A 19,823-nucleotide genomic window follows, 5' to 3' on the forward strand; every position below is an offset into this window, starting at 1 on the left:
AAAATACACGCGCAAGATGACAGTAGATCTTCTTACTATAAAACTATGTTGGACAAAATGTTCAGGGTAGGACTTCAAAGAATAACTGCTTTTTTCTCTGCTTTAACAAAGCTCCTCGAGCTTCAAAACAACAAAATAACAACTCCGTATCACACATCAGGTGAACAACCCTGCACAGGAAAGGCAACCAGCTCATGCGTAGGGCAGAAAGATTGTCCTAGGCCATCTCTTACATGGAACCTGGCACGGCCAGCTGATTTGAGTAGTCTTCAAACATAACAGTACTGTGTGATTTAAGGATGCTCCACCTGCACTTCCTATCTCATACCTAAGCAGCTATGTCCAAATCAAGCATCAAGTCAGTCATAACAGCAGGATTTAGACATTCTGATTTTGCTTATTGAGAAAACCAAAAGTAATATTCAAATTGAGTGAAATCCTGCCTGAAAAATAAGAGACAAACCTGTTTTCCAGTTCTTACACTTTGGTGTGCTCTGTAATACAATAGCACGAAACAGATTAAAGAACAAGCAATATTCCCCATGTTCCTGTAACACGTGAGCACAGTCACTATCCAATCCTAAAAAAAACATCTAACATTACTTCACGATTCAATCTTTAATTTACCATGTAGTTTTCTTTCCATTCATGTTTTAACCTCTTATCCCAAAGAACTATGTATAATCCTCTTTAAAAGTGCAGTGTTCACTAACTCCTGTGTAAAATATAGTTAACCCTGACCTTGCTGTACTAGCATCTAGGATCAGGAGTAGATTGTTTTATTTCTACAGAACCACTTGACTACACCATATACAGTTTAGATAACAAAGAAAATCAGAAAGCTGTATGCAGATGCTTGCCTGTTGGTTTATTAACTTCATGCCCTATGAGAATGCCACAACAGTTAATGCAAAAGGTGTAACTTGAGATGTCTTCAGTGCACAGAGTTGCCCAAACAATGAAGTGGGAGTAATACTGATCTCCAGTGATACACAAGGATGTATTAAGAGATACAGAATGGCAATAAAATGAAGATTAGCACTCGAAATAGTATCTAGTAGTCTAACCAAAAGAAACAGAAGCGTTCTCAGGACATCCTATTTTAGAATAAAAAGGAAAAAAGTCATAGACTGTAGGTGTTCACTGATAGTGGAGTACTTACTGTCATCACCAACAGGCCCTGCTGAACACTGTGCTGGAGGATCACGTGCCAGATCATTCAACTCCTAAAAAACAGAACAGTTCATTTCAAAACCAGTCATGTTATTGCTAAAAAAGCTGCTAGTGGCACTTTAGTTATCATTTCTTGCTCATGAACATAACACATCAGAGTTTCCTAAAGCCACAAGAATGGCAACCCCACAAAACTAATAGCCAGGACTCCAGAAAGCAAAGCTGCATTTTAAATCCATGTAACACATTTGGCATATGCATCAGTTTCCACTCCAGGCTTCCACACAGCAACCCTCATCAGGTCATAGGGTCTATCAGGTTTGCCTTCATTGATAACAGAACTTAAATGCCAAGCATTATCGAGGTATTATATCCTCCACTATCTCCAGGTCACAGAGAGATAAGATGGCCCCAATCCAATGACTCTCAGCAGCAGCCTTATTTTATCCCCTGTATTGTAACAGCTCCCAGGTTGCTCCAGCTATAGTGATCTAGTTTATCATCTCAAGCCTGCAGTAGCCTTTTTGCAGTATACAAAACTTCAATAACCTGTGGTTGTTTCATCTCCAAACGCATGCATCAGTGAATACAGGTTAAATGGAATAAAACGCAAGGCCTTCTATACCTATAGAACTGCTAGCCCATGAATGGAAATCCTCACTTTTCAAGTATCTGTCAGTCAAATTTTCCTCTGAAGAAATCCTATTATGAGTCTCAATTGCTCTGGCTGAACAGGTTGAGTATACCAAGTTTCAGCTTGAAGCAGAACTTCAGCCCAGATCAGAAAGAGACCCCACACGTTGTCACCCGTAATTCACATCAGCAATCTGCTCAAGAAGTGGACACTTAGTGGGAAGTGCAAATAGAGTAAAACTCTAAACTCAAACTTTGTCTGCTCTATTTCTGGCTCAGCCACTGACCTATTTTGCATGACGGGCACAAATGTGTTCACTTTTTTCTGTGCTAGCTCAGTCTAGAAAGCTAAACATAAACATCAGACAACCATTAAGAGGACAACTAAATCTAGCATTCAGGAAACACCCCGACGCTGTCCCTGTCCCGTTAAATGTTCAGCTTCACCTCACAGCCTGCAAGGGTTACCAGCAACAGTCCATAGTAGAGTCTCAGATATCAGACTTACCTGAAGCCTTTGAGACACAAAACATTTAAGGACAATGACCAAGAGAAGCTGATTGCAGGTATGCAAAAAGCTTATAACCCTTTGTTATTTACAGACCATATTTAAGCTCTTGAATAGAAGTTTCAGCTTCTACTTCCCACAAATTGGGAGGCCACCGCTAACCAAACCCCCTCCTGTTACAACAGAAGAAAGTTGCCTTACATCAAACAAGTGAATCTCGGTGGTTTTCCCCCTCAATAGGCAGTCCCCCAGAAGTCTTGCAGTGGAGATACAAAGCTTCACATACCCTGACTACTGTAAAGCATACACAAGTTTGGCTTTGTTCTCAGCAGCTCCCAACTTCTACAGAACCCAGCTGAAAGCCGAAAGCCTCCTGACTTGACACCACAGACTGCTAAAGCTTTCCTTGTGCTCTCGCTGAGCTTTTTAGAATGCTGACCCAAGCAAACCTTGCTGCCATGCTTTGTGGTTCGGCACGGACTTGGACAAGAGTAGATATCGAGCATGCAGCACCTGCTGAAGAACCTGCTCTCTCCTGAAGGTGCAGACCAACTCCAGCTATCCTCTGAAGGAGGAAAAGCCCTTCAGAGATGTCAGTTATGCATGTAAACTCAGACTAGACAACTATAAACCAATTGAGGAGTCCCTCCTTACTCCTGGCTACAAGTATCAGCCAGCATGAAGATCAGCAACGTGCTCTCACTCTGCACCAGCACACTCCACACCACCTGCTGCACACCTCTCTGCTCTAACTCCAGAACATTAAATACATCAAGTATCATCCTGAGCAGCAGCAGAATACTGCTCCACCCTAGAAAAGTGAACGTACTATGAAAGCGTTCAGATAGTGACAGTCTGAAAAGTACAAAGTAGCAGGCTGCACTGTGCTCTGCTTCAGCATCAGCAAGCCAAGAGACACCCTGAGCAATGAGTGCAGCAAAGGAACATGCAGCCACATACACACAACTTCACCGGCACCTTGAAGGCCATGCCTTTGTTGTAGTCAGTCTAGTCATAGCTATAGAGAACGAAGTGAATCCCCCCACACACAGATTCACAAGCACAGGCATGAAAACTTATCCAGGAATACACCTACTCTTTCTAAAGCTGTATAGAGTATGGTCCACTTCCAAATGGTATTGGACTCATCTTCTGGAAAAGACAATGTAGTTGTACTCTAAAACCCAAACACATCTATTAAAAAGACTCAAACATCTAAACCTCTCTTCCTTCCCCCTTCTCATCCCCTTCACTCCTGTTTTATGATAAATACAATGCAACAACACTAGAGTTGGAAGGAATGCAACTGTAAGAATCCATGGTTTTCATGTAAGACCACAATCTACCACGGATTAAGAACCTAGCATACACCTTCCCTACTATAAAGGGGAAATAGTTACAACATGGGCTGCAGCTTGTGCACATATTCTACGAGCTAGCAGAATACACAGCTCCAACGCTGCCCTGACATTCACCCTACGTCCCGCTGCTCCGCTAAACTGGATGGAACAACACACCTTCAGTGGAATCACAAGGCAAGCCTCACAACAGATGTAGAAGCAACAATGAAGTTTAGTCAGAAACAGCCCTGTTTCTCATAAAAACGCTATTTCTTCCTCTTCAAACTTCAGTTCCAGCTAGAAGGAATACTTCGGTTTTCCAGAGCTGTGTATAGCATCTCATGCAAAAGAGATGACTCACAACAAACTTACATACTGCTTGCCTCAGCCCTCACCTAAAGAAAGCAGCATTTCAAGTTCTGCTCTATACATTCATACATTGAAACATCACAGATTAAAAGGCCTGTGTAAAAAGCAATGCATAAGCTCCTTGCACTTGGAATAGTTTAGCAACAACTCTCAATTCAAGCCCCTGCAATACAAAACCTCCCAGGTTTTGAAGAGCAGCTCAGGTAACAAAGAAGTTTCACCTCCTCTGGAGCACAGCCACTGGCCGCAGCAGACCATCAGTTGCCTCTGCACACCGGAGAGGCTCACACGTTACCAAATTTCCTGGCAGGGCACGGACGATTGCTTTAACATGGCATTCTCTTCAAGCTGCCGACATGCTAGCAAGACTCCCACTACTCACTTGTCAGACTTGCAGAGCCAAGTTTAAAAACAGGAATGGTATCTACAAACAGCTGCATCTGTCCAGGTACAAAGGGAGAGGAGCATGCACTGCTGCAGCACAGCGCCAAGCTTTTTGACCTAAGCAGTCACTTTGCCTTTTGAAAACTCCTGTGCAGTTTCCAAGGGACTGCCAGCTCAACACCAGACAGAGTGAGGTCTTCGCTTCCAGATGTTGCTGAGGGAGACTGAGAATCAGCTAGTTTGTAACTTGGAACAAACAATTCCGGAGTTCATACACAACTGGAACTCATAACACATGGAGGATTCAATTACAGTTTGGTATCATCTACAAACCAGCCATTACTGCACATATCAGACCCTAAGCTGCAAGGCCTGCCCTATTTCCCTGCGATGTGGGAAGGTTTGCTAGTCTATGATCAAGCCTGAGATCGACAACACTGATTTTAAACTAAAACCTGAAGAAAGCCATAGCTGGTTACCATTTAAGACAGTTTCTGATCCTTAAGCATATGCAGAAGGTTTTGCTTTAGGAACTTAACAGTGAAGACTCAAACAGCCTTTAGGTGAAGTTTCAGTTTGAGTCACTCAGCTCCCAGGAGGCTACCTCACCCTCAGCTGGAAAGCCAACCTGGAGAATTTAAAGCTTCTGCCATCTCCCCCTTACAGCAAAATACGCTTGGGGTTGAGCCCTCTACTGCAGATCAGATCATTAACCCAACCCATCTTACAGTTAAAAGTACTAATTAGTTCCTCAGCAAAAAATGAGGAAGTGGAGGCATGGTGCAAAGCAAAGCAAGGTTCAAGGTGTCTTGCCCAAAGGCCAAGTTGTATAAAACTACCACCACTGCATCCATGAGCCAGACATCCTAAAAGCCACAAAACTCACACAAGAAACTGACATTTTGGCTCCAAAAGCAGATTTGATTGTGTTCTTAAGTTCCCAACAAAACAAACCCCTACCCAGGGGTTCCAGGAAAGCATTTGCGGGAAGATGGAGTCTGCTTATGCCAGACATGCTGTAGCTGTGCTTCCCAAGTCATGAAAGACACCAGCTGCCAGTGAGGCCCCAGGGCACACAGGAAAGCCAGTGCCACAAGTCTCACTCCAACCCATGCTACCATCAGCTGCTACTCTCCTCCCCATAGGCTATTCTCCAGCAGCTAGCACAGTGCATCTAAAATGCATCTTGATCAACAAGTTCAAAAACTGCACAAGCAGCTTTTAAAACACTAACAAACACAAGTGTTTTAAGTCTTTAAGCTTGACCCTGCACATTTCAAGTTACAATTAATTTTCATTGTAAACTCCAAAAACATCTGTTAGAGAAGTTCAAATTTACTCCTCTAGACAACAATTCCCTCCTCAGTCTAATCTGTTCCTGGTAAATACTGCTCTGGCCAGAAGATAACACTAGTTTTAAGGACCAAGTTAATGCTACGAATAACCAACATAACTGGCAACGCCAAGAAGCCAACCAAGAGTGCAAAAAGCCAGCATCCTTTGGTAGTCAGTTCCAGCAATTTTAGTAAAACTTGGCACACAGTAGAGTTCCACAAATACACCCCAACACACTAGATGTACACCTCCAAACAGTCCAAGATCATACAAAGGCCTTTTAGCTTGGACCCCATCATCTTTCCTCCCTACTCCAGTTTGAGCTGTTTCCAAGTTGTAATTTACTCAGACCACATCATTAGCTTGATTATAAGCCTGATTTTCACTTACAGCAGCAACCTGACAGCAAACCAAGCTTTTAATCTGACTTCAGCAGGTTTCTTTGTCTGAAGCTCCTGAACCCTTCTACGGCAGGCAGTCTAGGACTGTACTACAAAATTGTGATTTATCTAATCAAAAAGGAACTTTCAGTCACTTAGCCATGAACTGTTAGCAGCTTTCAACAGAGCAGCACAAAGCAATATGGAACGAGTGCCCAAGTCAAATCGGCAGCACTCTGCCTTACCACAGCACAGATGAGCAGCTGCCAGCTCCCTGTGCAGGTCTGACACAGGCGTTCAGTTGGGAACGAGCCTGCTGCCCGTTCCTTGGGCCAGCAGGTTCTGCCTTTCCCTGTCGCAGAAGGGACTGTGTAGGGCGAGGTGTGAGAGCCTGTATCCACCACACATTTCACACAACTCTGCTCTCTACTTGCCAAGCGGTCCCTCTGAACGAGGTAGTGTTCACACATGCACACCACAGCCAGATCACCAATTCCCTACAGCATCGACAGATGCTCTCCTGGTCTACAGGACTTACGATTCCAGCGTATCTGCCATTCTAAGGCTACTACTCTATTAACAGAAGCATCTTCATCTTCAGAAAGATTTTAATCCTTTCCCTTTGACAGAATCTGCTTTTCCAGTACTTGAAACAGCTCCGATCCACTGACTTTGACTTCTTACAAGACGCTGCAGAAGTCAGAAGGCAAGCAGTTAAGTGAGTAGCATGAGAAAAGTCAAGCTGTATAAAACACAGGAATAATCAAGACACACATTATAAACAAGCTCTGATGTAACTGTCACTTTTCTTTTTAAAGTCTGAACAAGAACACCAAAGCAATATACAACTTCCTCCTGGTGTGGAATCTAAGGCTCAGCAAAGCCCAGCTAGCTAACAGAAGCTTAACCAGTGCTGTCTGTACTGGCAAAACACAAGATATTTAACACAGATGGGCCACACTGGCAGCTCCACAAACACAGCAAGAGGCAGTAACGGAAGGACCAAGCTGTTCCCACTGGCTGTTGTAAAGCAGACCCCACAGCACAAAAATATGACAAAGTTTGCTCAGCACAGATAGCACGCATACAACTCAGTTAACATTAACATTGGTCAATTAGCCACTAAGTACTGCATGCCATCCATGGGCAGCGTTTGTTTTGGCAGAAGGGATACTTCCACATCTCAGGAGGTCAAGCAGCTCCAGACTACAGGCAAGCTCATCTTCTGCAGATAAACAGGGACACCGCTGGAATATAGTTTAGTTCCGCAAAGCGGTACTGCTTATAATACAGAAGCCCAGAAAACAGGTAATAAGCCACTGTTCGTCTGCTACACAAAAGTGTTTTACTTCAGCAGGGCTGAAGCACAGCTTCCGATTTCCCCTTCCCCCTCGCTGTAGAGTCCACGAAGCAGTTCACATGGGAAAACCTACAAAAGACAATGAATTAACCTTTTACTTGCTCTCCACTCATAGCAACTCCAAAAGGTGCCCTCGTTATTCAGTTATAGGTAACATCTCTCCTAAGGATAAGCAACAGACAGGCATGCAGCTGAACTCAAAGCATTTTAGCTTAAATCTTGAAGCAGAAGCTGTTCATTATGGCCCTCCAGTGTCACTCCCATCTTACCTCTGGATACCCTTCACATTGCACTTCTTATAAAACCAACCCATGCTAAAAAACTATGACAAACATATCATTCACATGCCAAGCACCTGAACAAGAACGAAGACCACCACTGCCTTTAAGACTGCAGTGAGTAACACAAGCAGCAATCTGATAGCAAGTCTCAGGTCTGAGCTCTTTCGGAACATCTGCTTCAAGGACAGCTGCTGCTTCATGCAGACACATCACCTCGGCTCGAGTCCCTGGGCAACCCCGAGAACAACCACGCTGCCAGAGCCACATGGGACGGACCGTGCAGGCTCCTGCGCTGCCTCATACACCAGCAACAACAGCACTTACCAGCTGCAAACATCTGCTTGTTCTGCCCCTCCGCCAGCTCAGAGGAGTTCAACATGCAAGAGGCCATTTCAGGTAAGACTGCTGACACTTTATCAAAGGTTTACACTCAGGATTTTCTGCTTGTTTCCAAGTTTTCACCCCTATATTACCCAAGGACACAAAAACTTCGGAGAAAACCTCATAGTCTGTGGTTGAGCATAAAACCTAAACTGCCAAGCACGAGAGCCAGTGGCAAGATCGAGACCTGAACACTGATACATTGAGACTGATAAAACCCTCTAAAAATGCCTAAGCATCAGCTTTCCTTCCCATCACTTCTTTGTACTGGAGTCCATTGGGATTATTTCTACTTAATTCACATTCTGCAGGCTTTTGTTCTTCTCACAAGGTGCAAGAGCAAAGGTTGGAAACTTGCTGTTCCCCTCATTATCCTGACAGGGATGGTCACTACACACTAAGACACCACTGCTTTTCCCAGAGCCCAGACCAAAAATAAGATGATGATACGAACGCTCTCCACAGGGTTTAAAATAGCTGAGTATAGACAGCCAGCGATTATTACTTAACTAGTTGAGTGAGACAACCACAGTAACTCAGAGTGCTCCTTTCTAGAGCACAACTTTACTCTCATCTAACTTTTAAAGCATCTGGACTGCTACAAGAAGTGGTTTTATGTCCTTTGACATGCTTTGTTTCTGTCGAAAAGGCTGCCTACAGCCCCATCATCCTCCTTGTCCTCAGCAGCCACCACTCTTACTCCACTGAAACACCTGGTACTTTACAGAGCTCAATATACACCACGGCTTCGGGAATGCTTTCACACTACTTTCCCCAGGCTTTAAAGACTCTTGTAACCTTACAAAGTCCCCATTATCCCTCAGCATTCTTTATCTTCAAAAAGCAGCATGAAGAATCAGTCCATGAGCACCCAATGTTAACAAAGACTCGACACATTCAGCTGCTCTCCTATCAAGGGCCACAGACTAGAAACAGAAGTGCTTTCAGAGAGTGTTGAATCCTGAACCTCAGCACGCACTAAACTACAATAAAGCAGCTTTGCCAGCTTCCTGAGCTACCTGATACAAGACACACCTCCCCACAACAGCCCTGCGCTATCTGTGCATCCCCCCCACCCCCAGCTGCCACACTTCTCCTGTTCAGCATTCCCTGCCCTGCCTCCTAGGCTTGTTCTGATGGCAGGTACACGGCCCACTCCTGGAGAGGAACTGCTCTTTTGGAACACCTGCGAGCCCACAAACACGCTATGTACCAGCCTCCACGTTGTACGGGTATTGCTAAACTAAGTGACAGAACATTGCAGACCGGCAACGCTCAGCTGGAGCACAGCTTCCTTACGTAACCCATCACCGTACGCTTATCTGGAAATTTCAGTGCACTAAAATTATACTCCAAATACTTCCCTTTCAAGCTCTACCTATTCCACAAGCATATGTAAGCCTTCAAGTTCTTGTCAATTTTCTTCTCCACCTTAGTTTTAGTTTGATCAGTATGATACACGAAGCTTCACAAAAACTTCAAGATAACCTACAATTAGAGCAAAGATGTTAACACGTAAGCCAAATCCAACGCTGCATACATAACAACACAGAACTAGCACACCGATCTTAAATATTAGGTAGCGGGTTCACATCTGGTTCTAGACAAAAGTCAGATTTACACAGTAATTGAGACCAGAAACCCTACGGGAGGACTAGCTTCTACACCTGAACCTTGCATATGGACTCCAAACTGCCAACTACCTTTTGCGAGGAAAACGATATAAATTCCCTGCCTGAGTCACCCAGGTAATAAAAGCGTACTTCCACAATAATCTCAATAGAAGTTTTTTCCCCTGGTAAAAGATGCCACGACAATCAAGCAAAGCACAGTGCCGAGACTACAGGAGGCCGCGCAGCAGTGTTTTCCCGCAAGGCGAGGACCCCAGGTGCCAGCTCGCACGCCTTTCCGCACACGCCTCCCGGGTGACTCGGGCTGCGGAACAGCCCCAGCTCCCCCAAAACAACCAGTCGCACCATTTCGACCAGTCCAACGGGACAAGCCTACTGCGCTCCCTCCGCGCCCGACGCCAGGCCCGACGCGGCCGGGGCGGGGGGAGAGCGGCCCTTCACCACCCACCTCCGGCACCAGCCCGGCGCGGGGCTCCCCACCGCCCCACGCCCGCCCAGCCCCGCGCCCCGAGCCGCTCCGGCGGCGGCAGCTGGCGGCGGCCGCCCCCGGGCCCGGGCCCTGCCCCGGCGCCGGCGCCCCCTCGCGGCCCCAGGGCCCGGGGGCCACGTTGCTCCGGAGGGGCCCGACCGCCGGGCCCGCCGCCGGCCCCCGCCGCCGCGGGGCGCTGCCCGGCGAGCGGGGACCTTCCCGGGGACGCGAACAAAGCGCGCCGGCAGGCCGGGCCCGAGCGCCCGCGCCCGCCGCGGCCCGGCCCGCACCGCCCAGGGCAGCCGAGCAACTCCTGCTCCGCTCCCAACGGAGGGGCCGCCCGGCCCGGCCCGTCAGCGCGGGCGAGGAGAGGCGCCGGCGGAACCCCGCGGCGCCGGGGCAGGGCCCGGCCTTCCCGCCTCCCTCCCTCCCGGGCGGCAGCGGCCTCCCCGCGTTATGTAAGGCGGGCGCCAGGCCGGGGCGGCGGGGCCGGGGCCGCGCGGCCCTGCCCTTACCTTGTGGATTCTCTTCAGCGCCATTGTGTGCGCGAGGCGGCGAGGAGGGGCGGGCGGGGAGGGGGCAGCCCGCGGGGACTATTTTCCGAGGGGGAGGGGTGGAGGAGGAGCGCGGAGGTGGCGGCGGCACGGAGACGGGGGGGGGGAAGGGGAAAGGGGGAGGGGAAGGAGAGAGAGAAGGGGGGAGGGAAGGGGGCCCCCCCGAAGGCGGCGGCGGGGGGCCTGCGGACCGGGCGCGCTGCTCCCCTGGCAGCGCCGATGGGCTGGAGCTCGCTGCCGCAGCTCCTACCGCATCCCTCCGCCGACTCTTTATGCGCTGGCGCCTCCTCGCCGGCCTTCCGCGTATCGCTCCGCCGAGGCGCCCCGAAGCGCGGCCGCGTTCCGCCGCCGCCGGATGGCGCGCGGTTGGCGGGGCGGGGGCGGCCGCTGCGAACGGGGGCCGAGGCCGTGCCGGGACCGAAGGGGGAGGGGCGGGCGAGTGAGAGGAGGAGCGGGGGGGGGGGGGCGCTCGGGACTATTTATCCTGCGGCCGCCGTGCAGAACTCTCCAGAAGGGGGAGGGGGAGAGCGCGGAAGGATTCGGCGGCGGCGTGAGGTGCGGAGCGGCTGGCGGAGCGCGTGACGGCGGCTTCTCGCGAGAAGTCGGGATGGGAAGTAGTGCCGGCCGCGCCGCCGCCGTGGGGTCGGAGAGGGCCTGAGGCGCCGGGGCTGCGGCCGGGACGGGCCGGTCCTGACGCGGTGGACGTGGCGGTGCGGGTGGCCCGAGCGGGACCCTGCGCCCCCGGAAGCCTGGCAGGGAGCCGCCGCCGCAGCCCTTGCGGTGCTCCCTGCCTCAGGAGGTGGCAGCCGGCCCCAGGTGCCCGGGCTGAAGTCACCGAGCGCCCGAGGCCCCTTCCCGGAGGAGGGCCGGGGCCTGTGGGGCGCGGGCCGGCGGTGTGACGTGCCCGGGGAGGCTGCTGGGAGGGCAGAGGCCTTCCGGAACGTGTGAAGTGGCACTAAGGGCCGTGCTGGTGACGCCTTGTACCTGGCGGGGCTGGTGCGTGGCTCAGCATCCCTTCCCCGCGGGCGGCGGAACGGGGTGCTGCGTTTTTAAGCCTGGGAGGACACGCGGACAAAGTACACCAAGTAGATCACGGCATGGCTGCATAATAAAGGTTTGAATCATCAAACAGGCTTTTATTTATACAGCAAAGTATCTCAAATGGCAGGCTGACCGAGCATACCAAAGCCGCAGTGTTCTGTGAAGAATGCAGGGCAAGCAACTGAGGGCTCAGTGTCCAGTGGGCCAGTGGCATTGTGGAGAGAGGCAAAGGCTCTCCAGCAGCAACAGCATCCGTAGCCCCTGTGGCCAGAGAGGGCAGAAAAAATCGTTTCAATCCAGCATCCCTATGGAGAGCACCGATATGGGCAAAAATAACAGTTGTTCTCAGGTAACTGAGCAGCTTGTATCAAAAAAAGTTCATCAAATAATCCTCCTGATGGCGACCAACCAGCTGAAGGCTTCTGCACAGCTTCAGTGGACCTCCAAGCCCCATAACCATGTCCTGTTTTTGTAGCTGCACGATCAAACCATGAACGGGCAATCCCTGTGAGCAGCCAGCTCAAACAAAAGGGCAGCTTCCTTCAGGTCTGAATCATCAGAAACTGAGCGAAGGAGGCTGGGAACAGGGCACTGCTTGCTGTAAGGACTTTGTGTGCACGTTTGAACAAGGCATCTCTGCAGGAGAGTTCAGCCTAACAACCAAGCTGCCCTCATGTACACAAACCCATGGGACATTTTGTAATAGACATTTTAAAATCTACATCAAATTGGAGTTCTTTTCTGTTGGTCCTGTTTCGCTTCCCATTGCCGGCTTTGGATCGTGAATTGGGACTGGACGCTTGCCCCTCCGTCTTGGGCTTGTGGTGGCCAGTGCCTTGTGCTGTCTGAACCCTTCAAAGCTGGCAGCCCTGCTAACGAGTTGAGTAAGAAAAATGCCAAGAGCATTTTTAATCAGGGCTGGAAGTCGTAAGACTTCCCAAGAAGGCATCAGGCTTTGCTCCTTTACAGGAAAGCCTTGTTTCCTATGGATTTTTTTCTTGTGCAACTAACATTTTTAGTGAATTACACTATGATTTTCTGTTATTGCCTGTCTTCTCACCTAGTACTGCAGCAGGGTTGTTTTCCACTGTTCTTGTCAATCCCACACCTCTTGTGCATCTGTTGGCATGAAAGGCTTAAACAGGAGACTTTAGAGGTAAGTAAAGTACTCGGCTCCAAACAGCAAGAAGCAGCTCTGGGCTTGGAGCTCAGCTCCAAAACTTCCCCTGGGGTCCGCCGTCCCTTTGCTAAAGCACCCTTCTGCCAGCTGGTCCCTGTAGCCAGCAGAGCTACCTGCAGAATTAATTTGCTCACTGCCTTTGAACAGGCAAGGTTTGGAAACTCCACGCTAATTCCAGTGTGTTGGTGATGACGAATTCACGCCTGCCTGCTCCTTCCTCCTGCCCACACAGCGGCTGCTCAGGGTGGAGGTGAGGATCTCATAGTGCTCACCCTGGCCTCTGAGGAGCCTGGGGACTGCTGCCTCCCAGCAATAGTTGTGGTCTCTTCCCTTGCTGACTTTGCTGCCAGCCTTTCTGCAACAATTCAAGATTTCTTTTCTGGTAGTTTTAGCATGGGGTGTGCTTTGAATTGATTTCTCTTTCCTCTTCCACATTTGGTATGGAGAAAATAAATAACAGCTTCATAAAACTGGTTTTCTGGGGTTTTTATTTCAACTACTTTGGTTCATTTTGTGGCTTCTTGCTCTTTTCCCTCTTTTCTGTCGCCTTTTGTGTTGCTGGACACCCCTCGATTGCAGAAGAGCAGACAACAACTCTGTGCTGGCTCATTGCTCTGCCACCCCCGGCACAAGGGAGACTGCTGTCCTTCCTTGCCACACCAGTCTCCACCAGCACGGGGAGCTGGAAATGCTCAAATACTGATCCCAAGTAGTCCTGGCCCTTAAGGCTCACCCCAGTTCTGGCGCAGAGGCAAAACTGCTTTTCTTCCAACATTTTCTGCTTTCCTCTCTTATTGCCCACCCAGTGCCTGATCCTGGTCAGGCAGTCTGATCCCCCTCGCTAGAAGCAGCATCGCAAATTCCTCTTTACTAGGAGATGCTTCCGTGGTCCCCCGAGCTTTGCCCCTTGCTCAGCCATGGCCCATCTCTCGACAGGTGAATTCCAGGTATGGAACTGCAGTTCTGCCGGTGACTGCTGTGGGCACGAAAGGCTTCCTTCTCCTCGGGGGTCTCTCCGGAAGCAACCTTCTCATGCTTCTGCGGCAGTTTCAGCCTCTAAGGACCTCACTTCTGAGAGGTCTGCACATCAGCCAAGATTAAAGTCATCTTTTTCCAGTATTCTCAGGAAATGTGTTGGGCTTTGTCCCCAAATTGGAAAATTATTTTTGGCTCACAGTAGCACCAGAAACAGCTGGTTTTTCCCTGTCAAGCTTTGAAAAGTCCCCTCTGAGTAGTAAAGCATTGTAAAACTCAATCCAGAGAATAAACAATTTTGAAAATAAAAAGCGATAGGAAAATAGTTTTGTTGTGGTTTTAGTACCAGGGATAACTATGATCTGCTGTTTCTTACCAAATGGATGTGAACGTCTCTAAGAGATAAGAAATGGAAGTAGAAAAGTCATTTTCATCATTGTTATTCGCAAGGTCAGTCCCCTTAGAATTGCTGAAAGGCAAATCTCAGTTGCAGCTTCAGAGATCTGGCCTGTAGCTGAAAATGGACAGAAGTGCACTTGGTGTAGGCTGCAGGGAACTGAAGACTGGGACGTGCCCTATCCATAAGGTATTTTCCTCAAGACTCACAGTTACAGCTTTGTCTGATGTGGCAATAGATTAAACGCTTCCCCCTGGAGCCTGGACATGTCTAAAGAAGCCATGAGATGCAAGAAAGATCAGGCACAAATAAACATTAACCTGAGATCACAGGGAGCAGAGCCAGGGAATGCCTGTCCCTGTTGAGCTCAAGGTCAGGATTTCCCTTCCTGGCTTTTCGCCACATCGCACTACGGTTTTCGTGTCCTTTGCACCTTCTTCCCCTTTGCTTTCTCTCTTTCCTGAGGTTTGTTGTTTAGATTTCCCCTTCACGGTCCTGACTGCAGCACTTTCTCACGGCTGTCTCTTGTTTCTACTTTCTGTTGTTAGGACTTCCTTATCCCACCTGCTGCCTTGCTCCCTTGCTTCTCTTCCACCTCACCTGTGACTTTTGCAGGTGTCTTCCTGCAGGTTTCAGTCTTTTCCCACTCTGGCCTGAACATGAAGACAGTGGGATTGACCCATATACACTTTTCTGTATCCCACATGAGATCGTATCCTGGTCCTCTTCTCCAGAAGGATAAGTCCTGCTCACCAGTACCAGAGAAGATGCTTTGGGCTGCATCTGCCATGAAAATTCACTGCTGGTCCCCATCCACAGCAGCTCCTGCTACAGAGAAAGCCTTCCTTCTTAGGCAGGTGCTGTCTCCCCACGTCAGCTTCTGCTGGCCCCTCGCGCAGCAGCCCACCACAGCATTTTAGGAGATGTTCCACCTGCAGCTTTCTGCCTTCTCTCTCGCAGGGAGAGAGCTGGTTCTACAGACCCAGGGCGCTGCAGGGTACTGTGATCTCATCCCGGAGGCACTGATGTGCTCCCAGCTTCTGTTTCAAAGAGAAGCACCGAGTGATCTGCTGCTGTCTGTGCCTGCCAACATCATCCCATGCCAACATTACCAGCCACAAAACAGCAGAGCATCACTGGAGTTAGCTGAGCCCTGCCTTATCCTTAGATGACTCCTGCCTCTGTTTTTTCTTCACCATCTTCCTCTAATCAGCTGTGCTCAACATGGTCAGGTTACAGTGCTGTATTATGGAAAGAATACAAGACGTGCTTCGGCAAAGGCACAGAAATTTAAAGGAGTACGAAATTCCCAGCCTAGCTGGCTAAATCTGATTTTTCTAGGCTTTGGTAACTGGTGAGGCCTTTGTTAGAAGGTGAAAAAAGAGAACTCTAAAGGAGGTAAGACACAACGGGAAAGGGAAAAACCCCACACTTTACCAATACTGGAAACACACTAGTGGGTGAGCTTCAAAGAAAAAAACTTCCAGAAGAACGGACCTGGAGCAGTGGAGAAAGTAAAGTGGAGGGTTAGGGAGAAGAAAGCTCTGCCTCAGCCCCTCGGTAAACAGCCAAGGACCTGCATCCCTTTCTGCAGCCATGGACTGGGGAGAATTGCTTGCCTCCATAGCTGCTAAAACCTTTGTGTCTTTAAAAAACAGGCACAGAGGCCGCTATTTCCCCTTGTTTGTTGATGTTTCCTCCAGGAGCAGCTGAAGCCCTGTCTGCTGACCTGCGGGCAGAAGAGCTGGTGCAGCGCAGGCTGCTCTCAGCTATAGGCAGCACAGCTCCTGTCCCAAAGGTCCTCTGCCCAGCAGTACCACTCGAGTGTACAATTTCACACAAATTCTTCCCTGTGTTACACCCTGCAGAGTCATTTACCAATGGGAGAGTGAGCCAAAGTCCAGTCTGGCTCATAGTTATCCACAGAAGCAAGAACCATGGCAATTCTCATGCAGAAGCTTGCAGATCCTCCAGTGAGTTGCCCAGGCTAGTGGCTAAAAGTCTTTCAGTCTCAGAGGGGATTCTTCATCACCTCAGTTCAAAGCGTTTCTAAAAAAAAAAAATTTGGCTGAACTTACATACATAATTGTCGTGTATGTCACATGGAGACTCCCACCACATAAAACCTTTTCACTCTGCTGCTGCAAATCCTAGGCTTGGCTGTACTTGGATGCCAGGACAACTGTAAGTCAGCCATCGCATTGTTCCTCCGGCATCCTTTCCGTCAAGAGACCAGACAGATCAGTACCCACAGCAACAGTTATCAAGGAGCTAACTCTGCGGGTTTTCAGCCCAGGTGAAGGGCTCTAGAAATGCTCTTTTCAGTCTTGGCCCAGTCCTGCGGAGTATGTGTCCATGACTATGTGCCAGTGGAAGATGCGAGATTCTAACCAGGAAGAAAATACATGGGATCATTCCCATATTAATTTCAAAATCAGCAGATGAGTCTTACTATAAAATACTTCCAAGATTGTTCTCCAAGTCAAAACTGAAAATAGAAGCTTGGGAACAGTCGGGGAGCCCTGAGTTTATGATGACATATGGTACAAAGGTGAAACTGGCCACATGAGCCCAACAGATGTGCCCTCCATCACCCACTGAGGCAACACAGCAGCAAGGTCTCCGCTAACCTGTCCTGTAGCACCAGCTATCCCATGCTTGAATGTGACCGAAAGATTGCCAAGTGTAGGAACACAGAAGATAGGATTTCATATAACACATCATTATAAACTCTTCCAGTCTAGCATCCTGCCTCAGAACAGTCTGGGATCTTAAACTTCAGAGAAAGGCAAAGAACAAACTGAAACAACCACAAAGTAAAATCCATGAGTTACCACCACCACCTTGTCCATGAGAAATTTTCCAGCAGGCAATGCATTGCTGTGGGCTGAAGGTATCATAATTGTAAATCTCAGAGGCGCTTTCACTTTTGTCATGGAAGGGGCATGGTGCCCATCTCTAGCTCGCTCAGGACTGTGGATATCCCGGACCTGTTGTAACAAGTTTCTCCTAGCAGGACAGAACCCTTCTCCTTGTGTATTATTATGCATTGTAGTCTCTGGCACTGGACACAGCAGATAGAAATTCTCAAATAGCTTTAAATGATCTAACTACAAACTGTTGCTGAAAGAAGCAGTCCTGCCCCATCACCAACCCCCCCAAGCAAGTGGCTAGCTGTTCTCTGACGTGCAGTTGTACTGAAGTTGGATCACCTGATCCAAAAGTAATTTCTGCCTTCACCTAGTGTAACTTGGCATCAAGGGCTGCGAGCTGATCTGGTTCTCCGTGAAATCATTCATGCCAACACGAGGAAACAGGCTGAAGGAAGAAGAGGACAAAACCATCTCTTTCACTGGCAGCATTGCCTGAAATTCCATGCAAGGCGAAGAGGAGCACTGAGGAACTTCCTCAGTTGCATTTCAGGCTGCTTGGAGGTGTCCCAGAGAAGGTTCCCATCAGCAGTTGGCAAACCTGCCATTCACCAGCAAAGTCTGGTTTAGGAAAGCAATGCCAGCAGCTGAGACCCAGAGTCCTCTGGTGCTGAGCCTACCTCCTCTGCCTGCAGCACACACACGTGCACTTAGGACTGCTCCCAGAGCCAAGCCATGTTCCTCCTTACCAGCTCTGCCAGGTCTGACATCTTTTCCTTGAGGTACACTTCCTTCCTTCCTCTCTCATTGCCCCCCATTAGCTTTTATTGTGCCATAACTCTCAGTTCATACTCTCAGTTTGGGCCTCCTTAGCCCCTCACCACGTTGTCATCTGCCCTCCTGAAGCTGCCCAGCAGCAGCAGGCTCTGCTGGGGCTTGCAGAGCATCTCCTCCACACCTTCTTGCCCCTCCTTGCCTGTCTGGGTAACAGATGCCCAAGGTAGCTGCTAGAGCTCCTCACACAGATCCAGCATTTTTCTCTGCTGCAGTGGTGTGTAGAGGGGCCGGATTTGCAGAGGGACCCTGGCAGCAGAAGTCCAGCAGTGGCCAAACAATTTGTAGGGTCTTTAACAAACTCCGCAGAGTCATATGCCCCTGCTCCAAAGTGATTTTCCATTTCTAGAGTCCTTTGCCCTGTGCTGAATGAATCAAATCCAGGATTGCCACAATTTTAAAACCTAACAGAAGTAACTTTTAAAGTGATTTGCTCTTGTTCTCAGTTAGATGTGTTTAAAACTAAGTTAGTCTGAGAAACTGAAAACTTTGCTTCTTTAAGTAAAGCATGAGTTAGGGCTTTGGGTTTTTTTTATTTTATACTTAATGGATTTTTCTACAAGAAAAAAAGGTATTAATGGAAATTTCAGTGTAAAAGGATCCAAACCTGAAAAAAGTATTGCCAGGTTTTAAGGAGTCAAAAAGTTCACCTTGCTGTTTTGCTGATGTGGTTTTCTTTTTTGATATTTGCCACCCCATCTTCTCTCAAATTCTGATTTTTTTTTTGTAGGCTTTTGCTGGTTTTGGTGCAGACGTGGATGTAGCTCACAGCACAGCCCCACAAACAGCCATGAGCATGGGGGACACAGTGGGGACCTCAGCCTGCCACTGCCACCATGTGGGATGCAGGAGACAAACTTGCATACCAAGACTTCACTCGACCAAGATGGTCAAAAACTTCCCCACCACTCAAGATCAGACTCATCCTCTCCAACTCCCCTCCTCGAGGCGCATGTTTCTGGAGTAAACGATCCCAGAGCCTTGCCCGGCTTTCATCTCGCAGCCATGCCCATCTCAGCAGGAGGCTGGGGGGCTGGCATCAAAGGCAGAAAATAAAAGAGAGTTAGTCCCAGATCTTCTATCTCAGTCCCAGGCTGGGAGGCTGCTGAGCTCAGCCAGCATTGCAGATGTCTCCACAGGATATTGAGGACAAGGACAGGACAGTCGTGGAATGGTTAAACATAGTCAAACAACAGGAGTTTTTCAAGCAGAAATCCAGGCAGGGCTGACAGCTACAGGCAGGCCCTGAATTGTTCATGCCCATGTTCCCAGCTTGCTAAAAAGCCCCTGGGCAGTCCGGGGCTTCCATGGGTATTTGAGTGAGCATCCTCAAGTGAGGATTTTGAAGTGACTTTGAGTGAGTCCCAGCCATGCTAGTCAGCCTGCTTGTATCTCCATCATTTGCCATAGTAAATCAGAGACTTCCATGTTATGCCCTGGGTCTACCTGTCTGTGCTGCTATAAATCTCTCCTCTCTGGCCATGAGAGCACCAGTAAATCTCCCTTGGATTCATGTCCTGACCAAGAAGACGACAATAAATTTCCTGTAAGTGGCTGAGAGAGGAGGAACAAGGAAAGAAACAGGATACTCGCACATGTCATGACACCTGCTTATATGGAAAAAAAAATGCCTGGCACACCCCTCTGGCCGGCAGGTTCTGGCTCCGTTTTCCACCCAGCCATTGCCCCTCGCTCCGCACCAGTGCCACCCAGGCACTGCTGTGCTGG

The 19,823-nt window shown here is 48.9% G+C and overlaps 1 protein-coding gene across 1 annotated transcript in view; it reads right to left on the reverse strand.

Annotated features, from left to right (window-relative positions):
* UBE2D2 (ubiquitin conjugating enzyme E2 D2) overlaps nt 1-11,169 on the reverse strand; it is a 30,357-nt gene extending 19,188 nt beyond the window's left edge. Inside the window, exons 1-2 of the mRNA XM_075442007.1 lie at nt 10,760-11,169; nt 1,163-1,226 (exon numbers count right to left, since the gene is read on the reverse strand). Of these exons, the coding sequence (XP_075298122.1) occupies nt 1,163-1,226; nt 10,760-10,783 (88 nt within the window). The 5' untranslated portion in view covers nt 10,784-11,169. The remainder of the gene's footprint in view (nt 1-1,162; nt 1,227-10,759) is intronic.
* Nucleotides 11,170-19,823: the final 8,654 nt, after the last annotated feature.

The sequence above is a fragment of the Opisthocomus hoazin genome, chromosome 23 (genome assembly GCF_030867145.1).
Source record: "Opisthocomus hoazin isolate bOpiHoa1 chromosome 23, bOpiHoa1.hap1, whole genome shotgun sequence".
Classification (NCBI taxonomy): Eukaryota; Metazoa; Chordata; class Aves; order Opisthocomiformes; family Opisthocomidae; genus Opisthocomus; species Opisthocomus hoazin.